The sequence below is a fragment of the Strix aluco genome, chromosome 7, assembly GCF_031877795.1.
Source record: "Strix aluco isolate bStrAlu1 chromosome 7, bStrAlu1.hap1, whole genome shotgun sequence".
In the NCBI taxonomy this organism is placed as follows: Eukaryota; Metazoa; Chordata; class Aves; order Strigiformes; family Strigidae; genus Strix; species Strix aluco.
Genome location: NC_133937.1, coordinates 27772226 through 27797092, shown reverse-complemented (window position 1 = coordinate 27797092; position 24867 = coordinate 27772226). Strand labels below are relative to the sequence as shown.

At 44.5% G+C, this 24867-nt stretch overlaps 1 protein-coding gene across 5 annotated transcripts in view; it reads left to right on the top strand.

Moving 5' to 3' along the window:
- SH3PXD2A (SH3 and PX domains 2A) overlaps positions 1-24867 on the top strand; it is a 258575-nt gene that overhangs the window by 173735 nt on the left and 59973 nt on the right. For 2 of the 5 annotated variants that reach the window (XM_074831207.1, XM_074831205.1), the window contains exons 7-8: positions 10329-10376; positions 19488-19619. In XM_074831207.1, coding sequence (XP_074687308.1) covers positions 10329-10376; positions 19488-19619 — 180 coding nt within the window. Of the gene's footprint in view, positions 1-10328; positions 10377-17467; positions 17593-19487; positions 19620-24867 lie in introns of those variants that run through there. The other 3 variants (XM_074831206.1, XM_074831208.1, XM_074831209.1) reach the window with 2 other exon arrangements.

Below are 24867 nucleotides of genomic sequence, written 5' to 3'. Positions count from 1 at the left end.
TTAATTGCCGTTTCTTTGAGTTATCAGGGATAGTTTTTTTTCTGCTTCCTTTGTAATTATGAAAGGAAATGGCTTAACTTTTGGCTTTTTCTGTCTTTACAGCTGAGCTATGCTCATCACTTCAGAGTTTAACCTTTCTGGTCCTGTTACACAGCATGTGTCTAGCCTGCACTTACTGCTCCATGGCATGTCTCGTTTTTTGTTGGGTTTTTTTTTTGTTGGTTTTTTTTTTTAATAAATGAGCTTTATTTTCTTAACTTCAGTTTGAACTGCCTCCTTTGAGGCAATATGGAGAAAATGAATGGTGTGTGCTAGCCCTTCTGTGCTTAATCATTCAACAGGGTCACAAATGTGTGAGCCATTAGCTGGACCAGCAAGGCTGCATGCCTGGAGCTGGCTCTACCTGTTGCAGGGCTGAGGTGCCAACCCTAGGGACAAAGCTGTGTTGATGCAGCTCAGTGTGGAGCTCTCTACAAGCTCCATAGCTCTGCAGCAGGCATTTAGCTACATGTGGGTACAGGGAAGGGAGGGAACATAGACCCTCCAGCCCTGGCACATATTTTATATTTGTGGGAGATGGCTGCAGTGGATGGAGAAGGAAGAACGTCTCCAGGAGAGGCATGGTCCTGCCTTTCCTTTGCCTTAAGGTTGTTGCAGTGTTGATGGGATGTCACCTGGAGTGGTGGGTGCCCTTTTAATATTAGAAGAGCTATGAATGCAACCGCAAGTGTGCGCCTTAACTTATTCAGTTGACTATTAAATCTGTCTCAATTTTTCCTTCTCAGTCAGAGGAAGCCTGAACCTTTTAAATGGGTTCTCAAAGGGGCCAAATCTAAGAGCGTTACTAAAGATGTTGAAAAAACCAATTAACTAACATGGTGAATCCCAGCATGAGGCAACTCATCTTCTGTCAGGGTGGTGACTGCAGCAGATGTCTTGGGGCTACCCACATGGAGTGTGTGAGTAATGAAGTGGGCAGTTGGTTATTGCTTAATGAATCTGAGCCCAGGTGATAGCAGCAAAGCTAGAATGTGTTTTTTAACTCAAATGTTAGTTTGAGTCATTCTGCTCTTGTGGTGTTTGTCTCTGAAGTCTGTCTCCCTATAGTCCATCTGAAAGGAAAGCTTCAGCTTGGAAGGTTAATTTTTTTTTTAAGGTGGTGAATGGGGATCTAAGTTTGTCCAAGCCCATGGCAAGGTCCCAGGAACATCTTAAACCATGCAGCTTGGGCTTGGTGTCTTAATCCTTGTAAGAAATCTGTGGTATGACATGATCCCTGCAGACTGAGACATGTGCTCTTGTTTGTGTCCTGATGAATCACACGTGCGTGCTGTGTTCCTTGCATTGTTTTCTACAACTAGTGCAGAAGCAGCAGTAGTGGACTGGCTCCTTGGTGCCATTTGGCCTGTTGATGACGATGGCTGGACAAGGTGGTTTGCCAGGCGCTATTTTGTAACTTCACAAGCATGTACTGACATGACTGCTCTTGATCAGAAATCAGGATCTGCTTCCCCATCATACGATTAACCTTCTTGGCTGTATGTACTAATTACTGCATGGAATTTAAAAACAGCAGATTCTGGCAGAACATTTTGGTTCTCACATAGCTTTTTTTTTTTTAAAAAAAAAAAAAAAACACAGGAGGATAAAGGATTTAGTAATAAAAGAAGGGTAGAGTAGGCAGAAGCATAGCAACTGAGGACCAAACAAACCTTAGCATATAATTACTGGGGATGTACATCTTGGGCCTGGTTCTAGAAGGAGTTAGTAGTTAATGATCTCAGTGTGCATCCTCAGTTCAGTCCTTGATGATGGAGCTTCCTCTTATCAGGATGGAGAATTATTCTTCCTCAACTAGTGAATTTGCTAAACTCTTAACTTCTATTTAGTTTATTGGCTTTTGACTGATGCAGTAATTCCCAAAACAGCTCATTTTGTTTCCTGGGGATTTTTTTTAACAAGCTTGTAAGTCTTTTTTTTTATTTTTTTTAACAAGTTCTTCATATAATTGAAGGAACATCCACTCTGTTTTATCCAAAGCGGGGCTATAGCTCTGTGCTCAGGTGCGCTGGCACAGCACAGGATTTGAGGAAGAGCTTCAGCTAAGTCAGGCAGACTTTATCTCCTTGCAGCTTCTTGTGTGACCCAGTTCTGCATCTTCAGACAAGATGTGAATCTGTCCGCTCTAATCCCGCAGTCCAAATCCAGTCTGTGGTATTCTGACAGAAGGAAACTGATCTCACACTTCTACTTGTATACCATATTTTTAAAGTCACTGTTTAAACGGAAATGCTTTGAGCAGATAGGAGACTTTATTCTGCACTGCTTCGGTTTTCTGCTGACAAGACATGTGGCCCATTGGATGTATAGGATCACTGTCTTCTTCTGGGTGGCCTATATGCTGGGGTGGGAAGAAGACAGGATAAGAGTGGAAGAGTTGTTTGTATGTTGTGGGGGTTTTTTGTTTTGTTGCCTGGCTTTTAAACTGAAGTGTGGGGACAGGGTACCGGATTAGAGAAAGGAATGTGTTTGTGCTCTTCTCTGTTCCCAGGTCACTGTCGACACTGTGTAGAGCCCCACGTTGGGGAGAGAGGGCAGGGAGGCTGGGTGGGCAGGGAAGGACTGCAAGTATGAGGTGTGGCTCGAGCACAGCAGTGGCAGAACAGCATGCACCCTTGTGAATGCCTCGGAGAGCCTTCAGCTGAGCGCTGAGAGAGCGCTCGATACCTTAGGGGGTGTAATGGCATTTCTCGTGGTTTTAAGGAGTCCTCTGTTCTCCATCTGCTCCTGTTCTGCCTTCCTCCTCGGTCTGTTGGTGGCAGATGGTATTAACACTGCCTGTGTGGGTTTTTCCTCTCTTGCACAGAGAGAACTGTCTCGTATCAGATTTTGACTCTGGCATGTTAGATGAGGCAGGTGAGAAATGCACTTGAGAGCTGGAGTGGAGAGTGATGAGCCTCAGCCATTGCAGGAATTCATATGTGGCTTATATGGGTCTGGCTGGCTGAGAGGAGCAGACCTCTTACCTGCATGTTTTAGATAACTTAGTCTCAGGTCGGTGAGCACCTGAAACTTGAATCTCTCTTGTCAGAAGGAAACCTGGATGGCAGAGTATGTATCCTTAGGCTATTGAGAGTACTCACCCCTAAAATAGTGCTCCCTAAGTGCCTCCAGCTTTCTGGCTGGCCTGCATCTGGGCTGTGTGATAGGCAAAATCCTCACCAGTCTGCTCTGGATAGAGTGGGGGAAGCATTACTTATAAGGTGTTCAGCAGGAGTTATAATGTATGCATCAATTGGCCAGCTCAGTCTGCTGCCAGTTAAGACAGGCTGCCTGGACATGTTGATGCAGTGGTACAATTTCTGTGCTTGGCAGCATGACTTCTTCACAGCTGGGATTTGACTCTTGCTCTTTTTTTTTGAACCCTACTGTGTGTACCTGTGACTTTCGAAGTGCAATGGCTGGGGCTTCTCTGCCCCTCCTCCTTGGCAGTGTTGGAGGCTGGTTTTTTCCTCAGAGGGGTGATGCTCTCAGTTTGTACAGCTGTAGATGTGGATTAGTGTTCAGATATTCTAGGCACTTTCCAGCAAAACTGGGAACTGCTACAAAACTGTATGTGCAGGGGCTGTACCACAGTGATCATGTGGGAAGCAGTCCTTGCTTGCCATGTGGAAAGAGTTAATATGAGCTATGGCTGCCAGAACAAAAACTAAACAATGTTGGATACTTCTGGGTCTGCGAATGGGATTAGGACGGGCTTTTGCAGAAGTAAACAGAGTAGAAAATTGGGACTAAGTTTTCTTTAAGTTTGTACTTTTAGAAAGGACAAAGGACTGCATGAAGCTGTGGAAATGCAGCTGGTGAGCATGTCACTGTGCAGTTTGTCAAGCACATGATCCTTTTGCCCCACTGCTCCATTCTGACTCGGGAAAAGGCTCTCTGGTTGTGGATTTCTCCCCTGCAGGAGTGAGTTATCCAGATGATGAATTTCTGAGGCACGCTCAAGTCACGTGAAAGCCAGATGTGAACATTTTCCGAGCAGTGTGTGTGGGTCTAGCATACGCCAGGCAGCTCTGCTTACGTGGCAAGTGGAAGTGGTCTGAGATTGGTCTGCAGTGTGGTGCCGGGGAGGCGAGGAGCCCCAGCAGCTCCTGGAATGGCCACTTCTGCCAGAGAGAGGAAGGTGCTTGCTGGGCTCATCACTGCAGCTCAGCACATCTGCCCCCACTCCCTGCACAAATGCAGCACCTCTTCCTGAGTACAAGCCCTGCACAGGCTGTCCATGATGGGGCTGAACTTGGTGAACAGGACTAAAATTAAAGGCCTTATTTAATGCCTGCTGCCAATCCTCTTACTCATGCACTTTAGCTGGATTTGCATGTTTGATAATGTCCTAGTCAAATATTTTTTTTCAAGATGTAGCTCTTAAGATACTGCCTCTTGAACAGATGGCATGGGGAGTGGAGATGATGTTCTGCTTCAAGTGCATAGAAGAGGATGTATCTCTGCAGGGATGAGAGGTTTACTTTAAAATGCAGTCTCCCAGTGGGTAAAAAATTGAATATATCGCTGTATTCTTCAAGGGCTGTCTTAAAGCACTTGCTTTAACATGATGCATCAGCATCCCACAGACATAAGAGTAAGAAAAGCTTATTTAAGCCGCTCTGGTGCGGGACTGGAGTGACTGCTGCTTGCCCAGCAATTACAGTAGCAAATAAATCTGTCATTGTGGTACCTAGGAAGTGTAACGGCTGACTAGGCCCACCCTGGGTCAGGCACTGGGCACAAATGTTGTTTTTGTTCAGGTCCCTCTGGAGCCTCAAGGGAGAAACATCAATGGTACAGTTCAACAGGGTGCCTTGAGCAGTAGTGCTTGAAATAGATCAAAACAATTGCAACATCTCTGTGCCATCCTCCCATTTCTCTGGTTATCTGTTGTTCTCCGCCTAATTGAATGAGTTAATTGTGTGAGCCAGAAATGTGTGAAAATAGTTCCAATTCAGATTAAGCTTTACTTGCATTTTTCCTCTTTCCAAGCTGTTTTATATTGTAGAGCTACATGTAGATTCTGTATCAGAGTAATTCTCTGATAAAAGTACTTTCATTCCTGGGGAATGTTAGCAACACCAAGTATTTCTCTCTCCCTTCTCTAGTCTAGTACTATTGCATCTTACTGCCTTACCTTTTAACCAAAGTGTCAAGCCCCAGCTGAAGGGGAAGGGGATAGAGGAGAGAAACCTGGAGACAGGCTGATAAAGAATGGTTAATGGGTCTGGGGGATGAAGGTTTTGGAGATGGTTCACAAGGGTATGGGGGAACACCAAGCATGGTGCTCTGTCTGCAGATGGGAGCAAAAACAAGCCCCACAGTTTTGGGGTTCCTCATTGAGCTCCCTGCTCTTGGTTGTACGGGTGGCCAGCCTGACCTGGTCAGGCAGAGTGGGTTGTTCCTCAGCTTGTCTGAAGACGGCAGAAAGGAAGCAATGAGGGGAGAAGTGGAGGCAAAAGCCCAGCAGGAAGCTCTGGAGGAGCCAGAGAAGGGATTGAGTAGAGTAAGCCTGGCCTGCTGGGGTTCCTTACCTCCTCTGGGTAGCAAGGTGTCCCACCTGAGTGCCCAGGACAACAACTACAAGCCACTTCATTTATACCAACTCCTTGGCAAGCTTGACCTCTAAAATCTAGATTGAAATAAAGGCTTAATTTCTGTTTTCTGTTCTGCCATATGTGACGAACGTTACAGCAAACAAGGTTCTAGGCCACTTCGAAGAAATGGACACTTCTAAGGAACAGCTTTATCAGCCCACTTCTTGCTGATTTACCAAATACCACTGCTGGGATGAGAACATCTCCATTCTTCTGTTAATGCCTTTTTATTTGAACAGTGATAAGTAGAAGCAGTATTTACTTCCCCCAGCTCCAGTCTTAGGAATCACTGCCAGTTACTGGACCACCAGTGAAGTTCCCTGAAGTTGAGTGGAGCACTGACTGTTGGCTTCCCAGGAAGCCAGTGTATTTTCAGTTTACTCTAAGACTGCAGTGCTTAGTCTCTTTTCACCCTTCCAGTTAGGACAGGAAGGGTGTATGTCTGGGAAACGAATCTGCAAAATGTTCAGCTGCACTTGCCACTGTGCTCCTTAAATAACTGAGTCAGTAGTACCTCCTTATGGAGAGGACTAATGACCTGCAGAATTGATCACTGTTGGAAAGGGGCAGTCTTTTTCAGATATTAGCATCTCTTCAGCATGGCTGCTTGTTCTTATAATCCTCCTCTTAGTATTTTAAGGTGTACCTTAACAGCTGCAGGGAGACTTCAGTATTTCCAGGCAATGTTTAAGGCAGGGCTTCATGAGAATGAGAGTCTTATTAATTAAATGGAGCTAGGACTGTTATCTCCTGTGGAAGGCAACTTCCATAGAACAGGTCATGCCGGTATAATTAAACTCTTCTTACCCTCCAAAACAAGGTAGCCACATCCAGGCCACTTGTTGGGGCTTGTCTTTGGCCCATGCTAACTTCTCAGCTATGTGCTCCAGCAAGGGCTGTATGGCCAGAACTACCACCATGCTTAGACTCATGACCAGTGTGATCCAATTCCCCAGAATTAGTGCAGGAATATTGTTGGGAAGTAGGTAGCTTAACAGACTGAACAGCTATACAGACACTATTTTTAAAAAAAAAAAATTGTTATAAATGTCCCTGATAGCCCCAGCAATAAGCAACCTGTGAATCTTTAGGAGGGTGTTCCTTCTAGCCTTTATAGCAGTGTTAAATAATGAATACCGGACTCAAGATTGAACTGAAAATTTTAAGCGATGTTACAAAGAAAAATAAACCTGCGTCAGTAGCTACTGATAAAATGCCTGTGGAGGAGGCATTTCTCTGCACCTGCTGAACCAGGGATCCACTGGATATGCAATATAATGTGAAACATGAATGTGGCATCTCCTGGATTTTGAGAGCATTGAGCTCGTGCATTTGACTCTAGACTGACTCTAGCTTTTGTAGGTTTTCCTGAAGCTTTCTCTGCTCTAACAGCATGGAAGACACAATCTGCTGCTAAAATTAGATGAGTGGGGCTGTATCACAAGTGTAAAGCATTGGTCCCCGGCAGTCTGGTGCCTGTTCTCCTACCAGTGGTGGGAGGAGCAGCAAACCAAACAGTCTCACTGACAGCAGAAAAGCTTCTGGTGAAATCTACAATCATTCATTTCATGTGTTTTGTTAACCACAGCAACCAGCTTAGTTATGTCTTTAAAGCCTTTGCCCCCCAACTCCTTCCTTTCTTTTCCCACCTGAGGAGCCCAGCTGACCCGTCTTGGGGCTTGCCCACCTCCATGGTGGCAGCTCAGATGGGATGGGGTTCAGTGGCCACTTCCAGTGACATGCCTGCTCCACTGCTATTTCTGTGCAGTGCAGCTCCAATGGGGAGCCTCGGCCCATGGCTTAGCTGTAATTTATGGACCCATGTTTCTTTTGAGCTTTTAAAAATAATTCCTATTGGAGGGGTTTATTCTGGCTCCAGCTGAAGCCGCGAGCAAGGGCTGTGGGGGTTGGTGTTAGGAGCAGAACTAGGATGCTGTTGCCTTAGGAGTGGCTTGCTTTGAGCAGGCAACTTTAATTTCCCTTCCAAATACTGAGATTCACCCCTCCACCTCCAAGTCATCTGAGACCAGCCGGCACTTGGCCGTGCAGCGACAGGGGAGAGGAGAGGCAGGAAGCGAGGGTTTGTTCGTTTACCGTTATGAATCCCATTGGAAACCGGCTCCAAGCCCCATGCAGAATTCCAGTAAAACTCTGTCCTAAAGGGGAAACCCAGGGCTGTTCAAAGCTTGTGTTTTGTTGGCTCGGGCACAGTGTGCTTCTGGGGCCTTTGACCTCCTCCCCGTACCATGGCTCCCTCTGCGGCTCTTCGTTTGAGCTCTCTGTGAAGTGGAATCCATCACTAATGTCTGATATTTTTATTATTTGTAGGGGGAACTCTTAGAAGCTGGTAGCAATTAGAGCTTAAACGTCTTGGAATAAAAAAAAAAATCCCCAAGAAGGAAGTTTAATGCTAAGCAGATGTGCAGGAGCAGCTGAAATATGCTAGCTGTCTTCTGCTTCAGAAGCAACCTCATCCACATCTAGCTGCTGTCAGGCTGGGGCAGCTGAGAAGTGCTGCTTTTGTGCTGCTTCTTGGGCTGGGGAGCCCACACTGGGGACCTGTGGGATTGTTTACCAGTTAATACGTAGATTGCCCTTTTATTCTGATTTAGACCAGTGGTTTTGACAGGGAGAGGAAATACTTTGTTTAAAAAGAAATTTAAAAAAAAAAAATGATAGTAGCTAACAGAATTGGTTTTTATGGTGAAGTTTGGTTCCTTGAGATCTCACACTAGGTATCTGTGTAGATATGGCTACTGCAGATCTAGGTTTAAACTCCCTCTCTTCTTGGGCAGGCAGATCCAGGGTAGTCCTAAACTTGTGTTAAGCGTAGATTATTCCTTCTATCTGTAGTTGTTAGCTATTTCAGCCTTTTGCTGCCAGCTTGGGTTGGGGCAAACTGTTTGAAATCTTCCCAGTTGCTCCTGCAATACATCTTCTGCTTTATTTATCGCTGCCATATTCAGGTTCTTCTGTCTGGAAAAAGATCTGACAGCTGACTGAAGTTCATAATCCTGTTCCTGAAGGCAGTGGAAGTCTACTCAAAAGCTAGTAGACAAGCTGCTGACAACAACTCCTTCACACCCTTTCCCGTGCGTGCCCTGAGTCTGTAATAGAAACATGCTGTATATTCCCTCCATAAGCTAGAGCACAAGTTACTCTGCCAGATGATTTCCTGTTGTAGTCTACCAATGCAGAGCCTTTTTCTTTTTTTCTTAAATGGTAATCCAAAGTAAATTATTGTTATTTATCATAGTGCATTTTTTATTGTGTTGTGAAAGTGCAGTGCATGGGTTTGGGAGTTAGATGGTTGGAAGACTTCAGGTTTTTCTCCAGACTGCCACTATTGAGAACTTACTGAAAAGTAAGCAAAATACTGAATCTATCTGAATTCCAGTTTTGCTCTAAGGCAATGAAAATTGTGTGCCTGACCTAAAGAAAGGATTTCAAAACCTCGCCATTCCCTTAGCTCTGAGGAAATGCAGCAATGTGTTTCTTGGACCTCTGGTTTCCAGTGGGAAGGTTTGAAAGCTGTTTCTTATGCTTTGTATCATGCTAGCAATTTCTCAGTTACATATGTACTGGGAATCTATTACTGATTTTTGGCTGTCTTTATGATATTCTGCAGGTCAAAACACAGTAACAAGTCAAACAGACAAGGCCACCAGTATAGCTTGCCCCTCCAAGTGATTGAAGGGTGCATCTCCTCTGTTGTTAAACTGATGGGTCCTGAACTAGGTTCCACATTGCAAATAAGTTTTTAAAATGGCATTTTGGAATTGTTTGTCAGAATTCAGGCAATTCTTAGCCTATCATATAAACACCTCTCCTCGTCTCTTCTTCCATGCTATGTGAGAGTAACAGCTGCCCTTCTTCTTCCTCATCCCACAGAAGGGGAATGTTTGCTGGTTCTTATTTTGAAACAGGGGCAAACCTGCTAACTTTTAAAACATGCTTCCAGTATATTCAAACAAAAAAAAAAGAACAAAACACTTAACATTTGAAGATTATTCCCAGAATCCCAAGCCAAGTATTTACACCTCATTTCATGGAGGGGGAGGGAAATCTTTTGACCTTGTTGGTAGCAACTCTATTAGCCTTCTCCTTAACCAGGTTTCTGCCTCATATTCATTGGCTGAAAAATGGTATTTCTAGTTATACTTTGAATGTACCATTACTGGAGCTTGTACTCTTTTCCATGGAGCATTATTTGTCAATTGTTATTTTCCTTAATACTATTCCAGGGTAACAAATTGCTTGTAGAAACTTGCATGTTTTTGCTAAACTCAATCTCTGTGAGTCGCCTGTTGGTCTTTTGGGGATCATTAACAGCTGCAAAACTAAATGCTTTTGCAGGTCTGAGGCTTAATGAGTCAAACTGTCTCTTGGTATGCATTCCCTGTCCTATGGGGAATAAGCTCAGAGCATATCTTATTCCGAGATCTCAAAATTGGATCACTACAGATCAGTTTCATAAGTTCTGCAAGTCTCTTAAAATGTAAAAATTAGCTGGGTAGTTCTTATGACTTGACCTTTAACTGAGTCCCCATCATGCCAACACCCCTCTTAAGAAAAACGCTTCTTTCAAAGCTGTCTTGGCTAATTTTCAAACTGTCTGATATGACTGTTTTCTTGTTTCTCTAATTACTTTCTCTTTTCATGGCTGCCCTCTTCTTGGATTTCAAGTTTGGATGTCCAGTTTGTCTGAGACTCCAAAAAAGAGTGTCGCTCCAGGTAAATAATCTTGTGTCTTGGTGTTCTGCATGCTATTAAAAAGAGAAGTCTGTAGTTCAAACTAGGTGTGGTTTTGGAGTTGTCTTGAATGTTAGTCTCTGACAGTGTGTATCCAGAATCTGTCCTCTACTTGGATGTTGGTTTTTCATGATGCACGATTTCTGATAAGGAAGAGCTTTGCTTTTCTGACTGCTGCCTCATCTTGATGTTGCTGCTAGCAGTGGGTAATAGTTTGTTGTTGTATATTCTTTGCCCAACTCAAAGCTACAATCCAAAGCAGCTTCCCCTTTTGTGGTGGGTTGACCCTGGCCACAGCTAAGTACCTGCACAGCTGCTCTCTTGCTATCCCATGTGAGACAAAGGAGAGAAGAGGAGCAAAAGTGAGAAATCTTGTGGGTTGAGATTAAGAAAAGGAACATGACTACGTGCTTCTTGTTCTTCTGAAATGCTCTTTTGCTTTTCCACAGTAAGTAGAAAGGGTTTTATATGCAAAACATGGGACTCTGAGGAAGATGCAAAATTTTCATGGAGCATCAGGCTTCTTGTCACAAGCAGTTGGGAAGGAGGAGGGAGCGGGGAAATAACTTCTAGGTGAGGTGTCAGGGTCTAGGGAGAAGCAGTCCAATACAAGAACTAAGCTGTATAGTCTAAGGAATCAGGACTTCCCCTGCGTAACCAGTGAATTTCTTCTGCAAACATTTGTCACCTGATGTGGAATACCAGAGAAGAAGTCTTTCCTTCAAACTTAACAAAAATTATCATGAGCCATAGACCCTGTGTCTGTGCAGGATGCTGGCCTGGTTACCCAGGTGGTTAAGGCCACCCATAGGTCTCAGGGCAAGGAGAGATGGAAACACCCCTGCTGCTTTCCACACCTGATTAAAGTTCATGCCCTTGTTCAAAGTACGTGAACAACATCCCACCATCCTCAATGCATGAGTGCTTGCTTGTCTGAGGTAAGCAAGAGTGCTGTGATTTCAGAAATGCTATCCTTGACAGCAGTTGAATATATCCCTGAGGGGTTCTGCCCAATCTTAGCAGAGTGGGTCTAATTTCAGGGTGATAGCTGGATATAAAAGCACAGAAATATCTGAAGTATTCAGTCATAGGAGCCTCATGGTTGGTAGATCACCAGGGAGTTCAAACAGAGAAACAGAACGAGACGAAGCAGGAGGGAAATGTGTTGAGGAGGAGACAGAAGAGGTGGTGTTGCTTGGGAAGAATGACAAGAAGCCCTCAGATTACCTGGCTGGGGTGTGAGGTTGGGTTTCTCTGGCTCTCTACATCTGTTGAGACTGTTTTATATTGCTATATGCAAAATGACAATTGAATGCCAAGGATTTCATCCTTCTTGAAGGGCAAGGAAGAGAAATCTTTAAGATACAAATTTCTTCCCTTCTGTTGACTGCTTTTAGCTAAATGCATGTTTCTAGTTTGACTTCAAAAATATGTGCGTGATGATAGGGCAAATGTGGGTGATTAATTGCATTGCATGGTGCTTGAGAAGGTGAATGTTGATACATAGTCCTGCTCAGAAGTCTTCTGGCAGGTTCTTAGCTCCCCATGCTGTCCAGTTCATGTGGCCTTTCACTTTTCTCATCCAAATGAATCCCCAGTTCCCAACACAGCTACTCTTTGTTCCAGACCTGCCATGGACTGTATCGTAATGTGGCAGGCTGACAGAGCAGACTTGAATTTGAACGTGATCTATAGCCACATAGTACATATCTGTGCCCTAGGCTGGGGGTTGGAGACTAGAACAGAAGCCACTTTGGTGCTGACCAAGCTCCAGCCAAGGGCATGAGCCTCCTCACAAAGTGGAGAGTCTAACCAAGGATTGCAAGTGATTTAATTTCCTACGTTGGAAAAAAATGGGTGCCATACAGTCAGATCCTGCAAGGTGCTGTGGTGGGGTACTCGTGCTTGGGTCGCCCCAACTGCCACTAAATTCCTTGGCTAGTCTGCTTCATGCCATATGGAGTAATGTGAATGGGTTGCACCCCTGAGCAGGACTAGGGTGAATGCCAGAGTATATAGGTGACTTCAGCCTGGTGGAAGACACTGTCTAGCAGCTGTGTGAAAATCTCCAAGCAGTTTAACAGATTTGTGTGCAAAATACTTCAGTTTTCTTAACTGTTACTACCTGTAACCTAGTTGGTTGGAATCACCGTTCAGAGAGCCAATTTTCCGAGAAGGAGTGGAAAGAGGACTCAACTTTTTTTTCCTTTCACCCTCCTGCTTCTAATTTTTCTTGGCTCTGTCTTATAACCTAGCAGATCAAAAATAAAAAATAAAAATCCTGAGACTAACAAGCTCCACTTGGCAAAGGTCAGCACTGAATTTCTCCATTTGTCAGGATTTTGTTGGAAATGTGGCTGAGGACTCTAAAGAAGGAAGAAACTGAACTGGAGCACTTGCTTGAGAGAGTGCCTGCCATTTACCATGGGCCAAGCTCGTTCCTGACACACTCTCCGTGGGGGCTGTGTTTTGCTGCTGGTTTTAGCTGTGTGTCAGACACGTACTCCAGTGCTGGAAGCCACAGTCTACCTTAAAGCTGTCACTTGTCCCAAACTCTTGAAGGCTTATCCAGATCTTGGTTCTTAGAAGCTCTAGAATATACTACGCAGGTTTTATACTCCGGAATGAATCCAGGCATCAGGTTAATTTTCTGCTGCTATGATTGCTGGTCATATTCCCTTCTTGGTGGCAATGCATGCTGTTTGCTTTGGTCCCCGTAGCTATTTGTAGCAGCAACCCAGGGGGAGTTAATACAGCTCGTGGCATTATCATCTATACCAGATTTCTGCATGTATAGCCAGAAAGATAACAAAGACTAGAGTTTAGCTACTCTTCAAGGAAGCTATTGCCCCATGTACTGAAAGGCTTGCGGAGCACATGAGTGCTGTGGAGTTAAGGGAGGTGTATGTATGGATACTCTCTTATGGAGAAACTTCTTATACATTAATCATGGATACTAACCTGGGATGAGAGGGTTTGCATGCTGATCTGGCCATCACTGGGTGGATGGTGCTCAACCTTGTTTTATTCTTGAGCATTCTTTGGGATTTGGTCAAGGTTTTAGGCCAAACTTCTCTAGCTTTGAGTCTCCTAAATTACTTACATGGTCAGATCCAATCCCTTCTGTTTCTGCTTTAAATCCTATCTCTGCCGAATAGCAGGGTGTCCCCTGCTTCTGAAACTCTTTTCTGAAAAAGCAACAGAATTGCCTTTTTTTTTTTTTCATAAAAGAGCTACCTGGCCAAGCTCAGAAAAGAACTACAGAAATGATAGTGTATTAATAACCCATTTGATAGACTTATCCAAGTATTTATTTTTGTCTATAGTGAGGCAAAGGGATTTTTGTTGGTACTGTTTTATTGCTAAGATCTGGAGACTGGACTGGACTTGTACTGAATTTCTTTAGTTAGTATGGGTGGTGCTGAACTTCTGTCTCTGTCCCTAGAGCTTTGTGGCTCAGGACTGCCACACCAAGAGCTGTTGATATATGAAGTTAGAGTCTGTTAGGACTGGGAGGATTCCTGTCTAGCAGAAGGGATGGAGATGCATCTCCTTTCCTGTTGCCACAAGCTGTGAGTGGCCTTTTACCTCCAAGAATAATTGACATGCAAATATAGCCTGAATTGTGGGAAGGGGCCTGAAGAGTGGCAGGCTGGAGTGAAGGAGTGCCCAGGAGATGAGTCAAAGGCCTGGTTGTTTTGTTTAGGGCACATTAAAAGCAAAAACCAAAAGAACAAACAAAACCCAAAACAAAACAAACCCCCCCACCAAACAGAGGAGAGATCCTAGGCTTAGAAACATGGTTTTGATCTGAATCTATATTGTCCCCAAGGAGATTTGTAGGAAGCTTCATCAGTCTTATCCCACTGCTTACTCTAGAAACTGGTTATTTTAGGAACTGCTTTTGAGACCCCTGTGAGATTGTGAGCTGTTTTGTAATCTTGTGTGCTTTATGTGGTAGTCTCTTTTTTAGTTTGTGTGCAATAGATACTTAACCCAATTTTTAGGCAGATGTAAGCTTAAAATACTTTGGGGTAAATCACTGGTGGAAGGCTCAAAGGAAACATGCAGTTTTAACATGTTTATTTATCATAGTGATGTGGTCCTTCAGATAAGAAAGAAAAGAGGTAAAGTTTTTAGGGGAAGAAAATCCCTGTGTTTAGAGCTGGGCATCTGATTGTTGTGAGGGGATGGACTGATTTAAGGATTGCAAGTAGGCTTGCTGCTATTCTGGGTATTCTTCTTTTTTTTTTTTTTTTTTCTTCATCCTTCCCCAGAAGGAGTTTTCCACAGATACATAAAGACTTACACTTGAAGAACTGGCTTTAACAAGAAACCACAGCTCTAGATCCAAGCTACCACAGTTACTCCTCCCTATGTGAAGTGTGAAGCTCTGACTTTATCATATGAAAAGCCATGACACTTGGGGACGCTTTTTGCCAGACGCCCCTGCATGCAGACCCTGCACGTGTCCTTGGCAGTTGTGCCCAGGTCGGAACAGCTGGACTACCTGCCAATTGGTTGTTCAGCTCTGAATCATCCTTATGGCGTTCGCTGACCGTTTATGTGGTTTTGGCTTCTTCTACAAAACTTCCACTGACCAGCCCAGTACTAATTCATTTAGTCTGAATCTGTAAACACTTGATTGATAATCATAAAAGGGCAATATAAAAGCCTGTGTGCTGTATGGATTGAAATAGTAGACATGTTTATAGCCTGATAACAACAGAGTACTCTGGCAAAGATCAGGAGTCTCAGATTTCCATATCCAGATGATTTTATTTTTGGAGTCCAGTTGGTGGTTTTCATTTTTGGCTATTGCAAAACCATCATAGGTCTTAGCTGTTGCAACACAGGAGGAGGAGGAGGAAGACGTTGCTCGGAACGGGTGCTCTGAGCTCTTATTTAGGAGGCTTTCACAGGAGTTGTTGGTCTCAGAGTACAGCAGGAGGAATGATGCTCCCTCCTCGCTGCCTGCTGAGAGGGACAGGGTGCAACTGTGTCACTTAATAGTGCCAGCTGTGAGGGGCATGGACAAGCTCCGATGACATTTCTGCCCAGCCCCAGGAAGGGAATCGCTGAGGTGAGGAGCGGGAGGATTGTAAAGTGGAGCCCTATGGAGAGGAGGAGGGGTATCCTCAAGACTTTAACCAGGAAACGGACTCGAGGCAAAAAGAAACGGAGAGGCAAGCAAACTCTTATTTCAGCCAGTGATCTATATCATGTGCTCTGCTCTGGGGAGGGCTTGCAAGTTGGAGCTAAACCAAAACACTAATTCTGCTTTTCTGGGGGGAGAGGAGGGGGCAAGTTTACCTGGCATATCAGCCTTACTCTCCTCTGCTCTCCATTTCTCCTGCCTGGGCTGAAGACGCTTTTAAAAAAGTGGGACTGTAACATCAGGGGAGCATTGTAGGGTGCATGTGAGCTTGCTGGGGAGCTCGTGCCACCTGCATCTCTCTTCTCTGACATGCTTCATGCTGAGCAGGCTATTACTCTTCAATGCGATGCTGTGTCCTGTGTTACAAATTAGACCTGAACTAATTGGCAGGGATGCGGAAGCGCCCACGGTGGCGGGTGTAATTGGTGCTGTGCTCTCTGTGGTGTTGCCTGTCTTGTTCTTTTGAATCCCCTTTGGGGGGAAAACCTGCAGTCTGACATAACATACCAGCAATGTCGTGGGGGACAATTGCAATTACCAGCAATGTCATTGAGGAGTAATTCATCTAAAGATGCTTGTGGGGGATGGAAGGCTGAGGAGGGTTAAAGTTTTTTACCCTACTGACTGTGCCTGAAGGGAATATAGTAACAACCTAAACCAGGCTACCCACAAAATGTTTAAAGCTTTTGATTACTGGGAGGAGCTGCTTCTCTGTCTTCTTTCCTTCTCTCTTTCCTCCTTTCTTTCCTCCTTTGCTGTTACTGAAATCTTCCCCGCTGTGCAGTGCCTAATCCAGGGTGAGCATCACTCCAGGAGCCACAGGGACCCTACCCCTCCAAAGGGTGATATCCTTTAGGCATGATCTGCTGTAGCTGTAAATGAACAAGTTTGTTTGACCTTGGTTACTTCCTAGACTAAGGAATTTATTACCTTACTTTTTTTTTGTCTTAATAGGAATCTTGTAACACACAAGCTTCTGTTAAAACAGTCTCTTAATTGTATATGTTGCACCAGCCATTGTAGTGCCAAAGAAATCCTCCTGCAGCAAGTACCTTATCCAAGGCAGGACAGAGTAAACGGCATTGTAAAGTCCTGCTGGGTTTTGGATATGTGAGTGCAGATAAAACCTATCTTGCTGGCCTGTTGTAAACCAACTTTTTTTGGAGCCAGAGTTGCGGAGGTGGATTTGAAGTCCTGTTTCTCTGGGTTTCTTGGCAAGGGCGCTCCTCTGGCACATGGTCCCTTGCTTGGCCGTGGTGGCTGATGGCAGGGTGTTTGTCAGCCTGTGCTCCAGCCTGGTCCCCTCCTTGTTCCCAGCAGGGACATGTGCATCACATGAGCACTGCTCCTGCCACCAAGCCAATACTGTGGGGTTGTAAGTTGTTTTGTTTTTTTCCTTACTCTACTCCCATGAAAACTGCCTAGGAGATTAAAGGAAAGAAGATATTTGGGGTGTCTATTTAGGAAGTAGCTTCCTGCATGTCCCCTGCTCCCTTTGCCGCTGTTTGGTCTCTCCTTTTGCCTTTTCACAGACAGAATTCTCTGCTGATGCACATGCATAAACATCAGTCCATGGCAGCTTTTGTTTCTGGTGAGAGAACTGATATTTATCTTAAGATTAAAACAAAGTAGGGGTTGTTACTTGCATAAATAGGTTGAAGGAAGATGATGATGCCGCCCCATTCTGGACTGGAGAAGGGACTCTGTGGGAAGCAGTGTGAAACAGTGGAAGGCATCTCATCACAATCTAAATAACCCAATTAGCACTGGTTTAAACCTAAACATGCAAGCTAAGTTCATTCATCATGAACAGAAACATGATGCTTATTTGGAATGAACAGCTATGGTGAAAATTCTTATTATAAATTTCAGTGTCGTCAGTTCATGGTCTTCTTCCCCTATTCCTGCTACTGGTTGTGGTTCAACTATGTATAGAAAAGCTAAATCTCTTAAACACAAACTTCTAGAGGAGATGACTCGTCTTTAAAGAAAATTAACCTATGTAACCTGAGGAGAGTCAGAGGCACGCTTAGGGAGCAAGTAAGTCTTCTAATTTTCTGGATTTCTTAAATCTGGTCCAAAGGGAGGCATTGTGATAGCGTTTCCTTTCAGGAAATGGTTGAATTAATTGCCTTTTGTTCTAGGATTTTCATTTCACAGGATGCTGTTTTAATGGCTGATGCATTCTTTACCTCTCTCTTGGCAGGGATGCTAATTATTTGTCTGTAGAATCACTTTGCATCTTCAGCCCAAACGCATATGAACATGGTGTGTTTGGAAATACAGCACTGAGCATCTCGTGCTTGGCTGTCAGTCCCCTGACTTGTCTGGTGGACAGTTTCAAACCATGCTGCTTCCTTCCCGTCTCTTGTAGCCAATTTGTCGTCAGAGATTCAGGAGACCTGGAGTCTGCTCCTGGCTCTGCACCCATCACGTGAAATGGGACTTTCAGCAAATCATACATCTGCTCCTGTCTCCCCTTTCCGTCTGTGCCTTAATCTAGAGACACAGGAACTGCCTCTTAACATGTAAAATGTATAATAATGCTGTTGGCCTGGACTGCTCTGCCCTAATACATGCTGCTGTAATTCAGGAAACCTGTAAAATAATTTTGCATTTAGGCATGTTGGCTCTTAGACAGAAGTTGTAGGTGCTTTTTGCTCTGGTCTAACACTTTGAAGAGTGTATAAATGAGGGCAGATTAAGAAACCCTGATGTCCTAAAGGTTTTCATGACTTTTCAAGGCAGTTTCCAGGCAGAGCACAGTTGGTCTGTGCCTGGGCTTTGGAGTGCGGAGGCCCCCATCTGTAGTGTTTATGTTGCACCGGTGAGCTGAGACGCATCTCATACGGCGGGCAGCAGTACAAGGAGGTCTCCCTCCATGTCTGGCACTGCGGCATGCCTGCCTCACAGCTCCACCCCGACAGGCACGATTTCAGTTTGCGGGTGGAAAAGTCAGAAATCAAAAACCAACGAGAAACTCCAGGAGTGTGGGGGAAGGGAGGAGAACAGTTATTTCGCACTTTCTTTCGCCCCTCTTTGTGCAAGAGCCTACTCTCGTTCATAACTGTCTCTGACAGCCAAAAGTCCTCAATATGAAGAGAAACCAAACAACTGGAGAGGTTGGCTCCATGGGCTGCAAAAAGGCACCGAAGGGTGATGGAGAGGGGGAAGCCGGAGCGCGCTGTGCCTCTGTCCCGCTCGGGGCTGCTCTGCTGCAGGGAATGCGGAACTGTGGAGCTGGCGGGGGGCAGGCGGGGGGTGGCCGTGTTTGAGCAAGGATCTGGCGCTATAACTTTTTTTTTCTTCTTCTGTTTCAAGTAAACACTCTTCCCCGCCCTCCCCTCTTTCCCTCCACCCCACCTCCCTCTCTTTCAATCCCGCTCATGTGTTTCTATTTAAGGGCTGCAGTGCAGACGAATATGATTGGCATCTACAGCCCCCTCTTGACTTTCAGCTCAAGCCTTTAGAGTGGAGAAGGAGCTGAACTGCCAAGGGGAGAGCTGTTTTTTTTTTTTTCTTTGGGTTTACTGGGGGGATGGCTCAGCTGTGGATTTATGCTGCTTCTGCCCAGGATTTTTCTCTCTGATGGGAGCAAGGATTGTGGAAACCATGTTGGGAAGAGTTTTATTTTCAGAATCCATCATGAAACTTTGCAAATAATTCACTGTTTTCGGCTCCTTCTCGTATTTTTTTTTTTCCTCCCCTTTTTTCTTTTTCTGCTCTCCAATGTCCCTCTGTGCTGCTGGGTTGTGGGCCAGAGGAGGCTGTTTCTATATGGCCAGCCATTTGGGGATATGCTGCGAGCCAAGGTTGTTTGCTGATTCGCTTGGCTCTGGTGACAAGTTGGCCTGTCGTGAATCAGATGGACGGAGGTCGCTCTCAAGGAGTCATGGCTGGAAGCTGGCTTACGGCTTGCTTTTTCCCTTCCCCAGGTGCTGATGCGAACTCTGAACCCATGATCCTGGAGCAATATGTGGTGGTGTCCAACTATGAGAAGCAGGAGAACTCTGAGATCAGCCTCCAGGCTGGAGAGGTTGTGGATGTCATAGAGAAAAACGAAAGCGGTAAGACACATTTGCTGCTTTTCCCTCTTTCAATGGTCCACTTTTTGCATGTGTTCCTCTTCTTTCAGTTTCCTCGTCACTACTTGTAGCTGTACGTTAGCTCCATCTGGTACAGTTACTATGTCTGGCTGAGGATGTTGAAGTTTCTTAATGTTGATTTGGGCTGGGGGCCAAATGTTGCCTTCTACTGTAAGAATGTTTCATAGGTTTTGTGCGTTAATTAGCCAAAGTATGCTAATGGAAAACGAAGGTGAAGGAGAGAAGGATCTGCAGCTAATGAAGCTGATGTATAGTAGACTGATATAGTTGCCCTGCTGTCTCTTCAAGTCTCTGTCAGCATTTCCATTACTAACTCCCTTTTCAGAGGATTTATAGGATGAGTGTTTAAAAATTGCTTGGGATGAAACTTGGCTTGACAGCTTAGCCCGTGGCCCAGAACTCAGTAGGGAGGGGAGAGAATGTGCGTAGATAAATACGTGGCCATGCACAGTTTCAAAATTTCTTGCAGAAGTGTTAATTGGGGAATTTTGAGGCAAGGAGGCAGAGGCTGTCATGTAAAAGCAAGATGAAATCCCTTCTTCTGCCATCCATGGAACAACCAACTTCCACCTGGAAAATGAGATTTTTGGCAAGTGTTTGTATAGATGTCTTTTGTGTACTTTAACTCTTGGATGCATGGTAGCTTTGAGTCAGACTGAACAAACGCAGGAGACTCTGTACATGTGAGTGGTTGGAGCGGGTTAGCAGCTGGATTGAATAACTGCCTGTCTTCAGCAGCTCCCCCTCCTCCTCTCCAGCGTTCCTTGTGTATTAATCCAGAGCTGTTGTCCAGGACTGGTTTCCAGCCCACTCGTGACTTGTGTGTCCTCATCCAGAGGAGCTGCTGGCATTTGGAGCCGTTCAAGCAGAGGCTCACGTCGTCATAGTTTCACATGCTGGGCTCTCACGACCGGCTGGCTCTGGAGCGTGCTGGGCACGCCAGAGCTTGGGGGAACCAGGGCGCCCTGATCTGGGACTCAAATCCATCTTTCAGGGCTCTGAGTCAGGTTATCCACAATGATGATCATGCATTATATTTTTTTTCCTTCTTTTAATGGAGTGATAATTTCTCTGCTGTATGAAAGCCTAATGCTTGTTTGGCTCAAAGTGACGCAGTCAGTTGCTGGCCAGTGATTTGGTGTGGTGTCCAAAAGGATAGTGTGTGGAAATGCACTGGCTAGTGTGAACAAAAATGCCTGTCTCCTGGGTACTGACCATATCACTTGCAAAACTAGTAAAGGCCAAAATGCTCATCTGCCCCACTTTAAAGCAATCGTTATGATTGAAGGGGGAAAAATGTCTTAACTTCTTTAACTGTGGCTGGGCTAGTGGACAAGCATCCTCCCTTCCAAGCCTGAGGGCTCCTCATTGTCAATAGTGGGTGTTACTGCTGTCAGAACAAGCCTGGTTATTGTGGCAACTTATATTCATATCCATGATATCCCTGTCTTGGATAATGGTTTATGGAACCAAGGGAATTGGGCTGTTAAATAATGCAAGAAGTGTCTGAATTCCAAATTACAGTTCCTTTGTGTTTTCTTTTAATGTGGCCTCTCTGCCTTGCACAGTTCACATCATATTGTATTGAACCACATGGTATGTGGAGATACAAATGGAGAGTGTCAGGGCCTGAATTTAATTAGGGAGTCCAGAAATGTGACTCTTCTAAAGAAACATCCTTCAATTTGGATTACAGTTCTTAAGACCATATTCTGATGCTTAGCAGCCAGATTTCTTAATGTCCATGTAAAACAAGGAAGGAAATCTGAAGCCCTGAACTCCATCTATGATCTTGTCCTTTATATATATGTATAAAATAAAGATATGGGGTGGTTTTAAATACACATATCAACAAGTCACAAATTGGTGATGGAGAGAGCATCATTTGCTTTGGATGCTTGTCTAAACTGTTCTGGCAGGGAAATGATGTTTTAGTTGAACCAAGAACAGGACTCCAAACATACTCTCACTTTCTCCTAGGTTAGGGATACCACAGGTATTACTTTACTATGAATGGCATGTAATGAAACTAGCAAAAGTTTCTCAAGTGTCAGTTTTTAAAACTCAGGAGTCATTGTTTGAATTTGGGTATCTTGTTTAGAGTAGGCAAGCAAGCCTAGAAGATGTGGTTATAACTTCTAAGGACATGGGGATATACTTTTCAAGAAAAGATTATTGAACTATGCACATGTGTAGTAATTCATCTGACTGGTTATGTTGGCTTGATAAGTGTTGTGAAACTATAGCTGTGATTGTATAAATTAAGCTCATTCTTCTCCTGATCCAGACAAAGGTGATGTAAGGTGTTACAGATGTCACCTGCAGCAGGGACAGTTTCTTCCATGAAAGGAAGGAAGCACAGCTAGATAGCTCGTTAGCTGTGTGGCTGAGAAGCCCCATCAGACTGGACAGTGCATTGGATGTGCTGCTGGGCCAGTATCTCAAACTTCCTTGTGTGTATACATGTGTATAGCATATCATAAGTCTGGTTTGGGGGTGTTTTAGCTGTACTTTGGGGAAGCTAGATATGAAAAGGCACAGATGACTGCTTGATTTGCAAACCTTGCCTGAATAGAGTTGCTGGCTAATGCCTAGGGACACTTAAATGGTTCTCCTGTTTCCTGGAGTGGGAAAAACCTTAACTTGGCTCTGTTGCATGGCTTTATAGGGAAGAAACACCTTCTCTTTACTGGTCAAATGGCCCTATGCTTTTTACACAAGAAAGCTCAAAACTAGTTTCCGAACAATGGTGTCTAGGGCGTGAGCTAGAGTTACCATCTCCTCTGATGTTTGCCTCAAATTGTGTGCCCCCCTGAAAGGAAGGAAGCTCTGCTTTCAAAGGCCAGTGTAGAGGGCAGAAGTAAAAGGGGAGAAAAGTCTGGTGTTTGATTTATTGAAGTTTTACCTAGTTATCATCAAGCTACTTTTAACTTCATCTTAAATAAGTGTGTTGTATTTACTATATAGTATTATTCAGGGTTATTTTTCCCATACAAGAGATGGTGTTTAAGGAGTCTTGCAGGCAGATACGTGCCAGCCCAGTTGGTAGGGCCTTGTCACATACTTTGTTTTCTGTTTCACTAAAAGAGTTGAATAAGGTTACCTTCATTATTGTGCCAATGAAAGTTGTGACTTGGACATCATTTTGAAGTTGAAGCTTCTGTTCAGTATTATGACTTGAAAGCATGATCAGTGTAGCATATGTGGTGAATAATTCCTGAAACTCTTCATCTCGGTTATGAAGCCCATGGGTCACTGTGACCCAACTGTTGCTGCGATTGCCACAGAAGCAAACCTTGCTGGACTGAAAGAAATCTGTATGATTTCTATACTTCAGAGCAAATTATTTAATAATGTACTAGCTCTCAGAGTTCAGCACTTGGTTTTTGCAGCAAATACCTATATTGGCTCAACAAAAATTGTCCTTTAAACCTTAATTATGCTTACATGAGCAGAAGACCCACAGTGTGCTTGATGTATGTGATGGACATTTATCTCTTTCTTTTCTCCTTAGCTGAGGAGAAAAATCTGCACGTAGCAATGGTCACAAATGCTTCAGGAGAAAAACAGAGGTTTACGGTCTCTACAGATGGTGTCTTGGAACAGGCTATAGTTACAACGCTTGTGTTGCTTGCTAGAAGTGACTGATTTGTTTAAAGGCACTGTGTAACCAACCTGCACTGTCCAACACTGTCTAAACATTTCTGAGCTGTTTCAGAATAACAATGTGAATAGTTGACTCGAGGCTTGTCTGTCAAGTACACAGGCTTCTTTGAAACCTTAACCAAAAAAGACTTGTGGAATGACTTAAAAATGTATTTCTGTTGCAGAAAAGAAATGCTGTGACTTTAAAGCAGGAATCCGACACAGATTTCTTTAAGGTAGAAGGGGGAGGGACTGGGCCAGAGCAGCTCCCTCTCTGCCAAGTTTTGCGTGGATGTGGCTTGAAATGGTCAAGCTATAAACTGTGGCAGCAGTGTTTGCAATGGAAAACCTGTCAGACAGTGAAGTATAAGCATAGTCCCAAGCACCTCTGCCCCCACTGCTGCTCTGCTCGCGGGCAGGACGGGCACTCTTCTCTTGCAGCCGCCGGGAGCTATGTCCGCAGTGGACGCATCGTGGGATGGCACTTTCCACTGGGCTGAGCAGGACTGTAGCTGTTTTCTTTGTAATTACATAACTGCAGACCAATTTCCAATATTATATTACACACAATATGTAAAACAAAGCTACTATGGCTAGCGTAACTTTATTGGGACTCAAAGGGATCTCTGGGAAGGGAGGCTGCTCTTCCCTGCCTAGCTGGGGTGTGGGACATGGTTACTCAAGTATCACCATAAGGAAGGTCTCTGCTTATCTGGGTGACCTGGCTTGGGAGTCTTGAGACTTACTGGTTGTCCACACAGTGTCAGGAGACTAGTGTGTGCCTGGCAAGGCACTCTGTTACACTATTTGGTTTCACTTAGGCTGCTCACTGGCTGCAGTCGTGATCTAGGAGAGGGACATAGAGAGGCTACAGCTCTCTTGAGACTGACTCCTGGGGGCGCACTGGCTTCCCTATTGCAAACTCCCTCTTATTAGCTTGAGGGCTTTTTGAGTTAGGCTTCTGCCTCTTCATGGGGAACACAGCCCCTTTTATGTGAAGGTGTTGCTTTTCGGGGTTAAGTAAGTGGGTTTACTTGGTACCAAATCAGGCCAAGATTACTTTTGTGGTTAACTACTGCATCTTGGCTAAAGGTGTACCCTTAAAGTCTTCCAGGTAGAAACAGGGAAGCGTGGTGAGTTTTTTTGTAACTGATGGATCAATCTTTCACCCCTCCATTCCCTCTGCCGTGCCTGTTTTTGAAAGTAGCATTGATTTTTGGTCCCTTCTTTAGTGTTGGTGAGGGTTTTGTTTTACACTTTGTGAAGACCAGTGTTCCTGTCTTGTATCTGCTTTCTGCTGCTCTACACTGTTCTCTAGGATGTTGTTGTTTTCATGATCCCTCCTTTGTACATGGGGGGAGTATGGCACTGTGTGCACTGCTAGCAAATGTCTTTGAGCATTAATATTATCATCTTGCAAAAGCTGGCCAAAACCCAGTACGCTTCTGTTTCTTCTAATGGACAAGTGACATGCTAGCAGTTTCCTAGGCTTCAAATGTGGATGTAGCTCTACACCAAATTGCAAATGCAGTTACTATGTTTGCTTATGAATTGTCATTAGCTT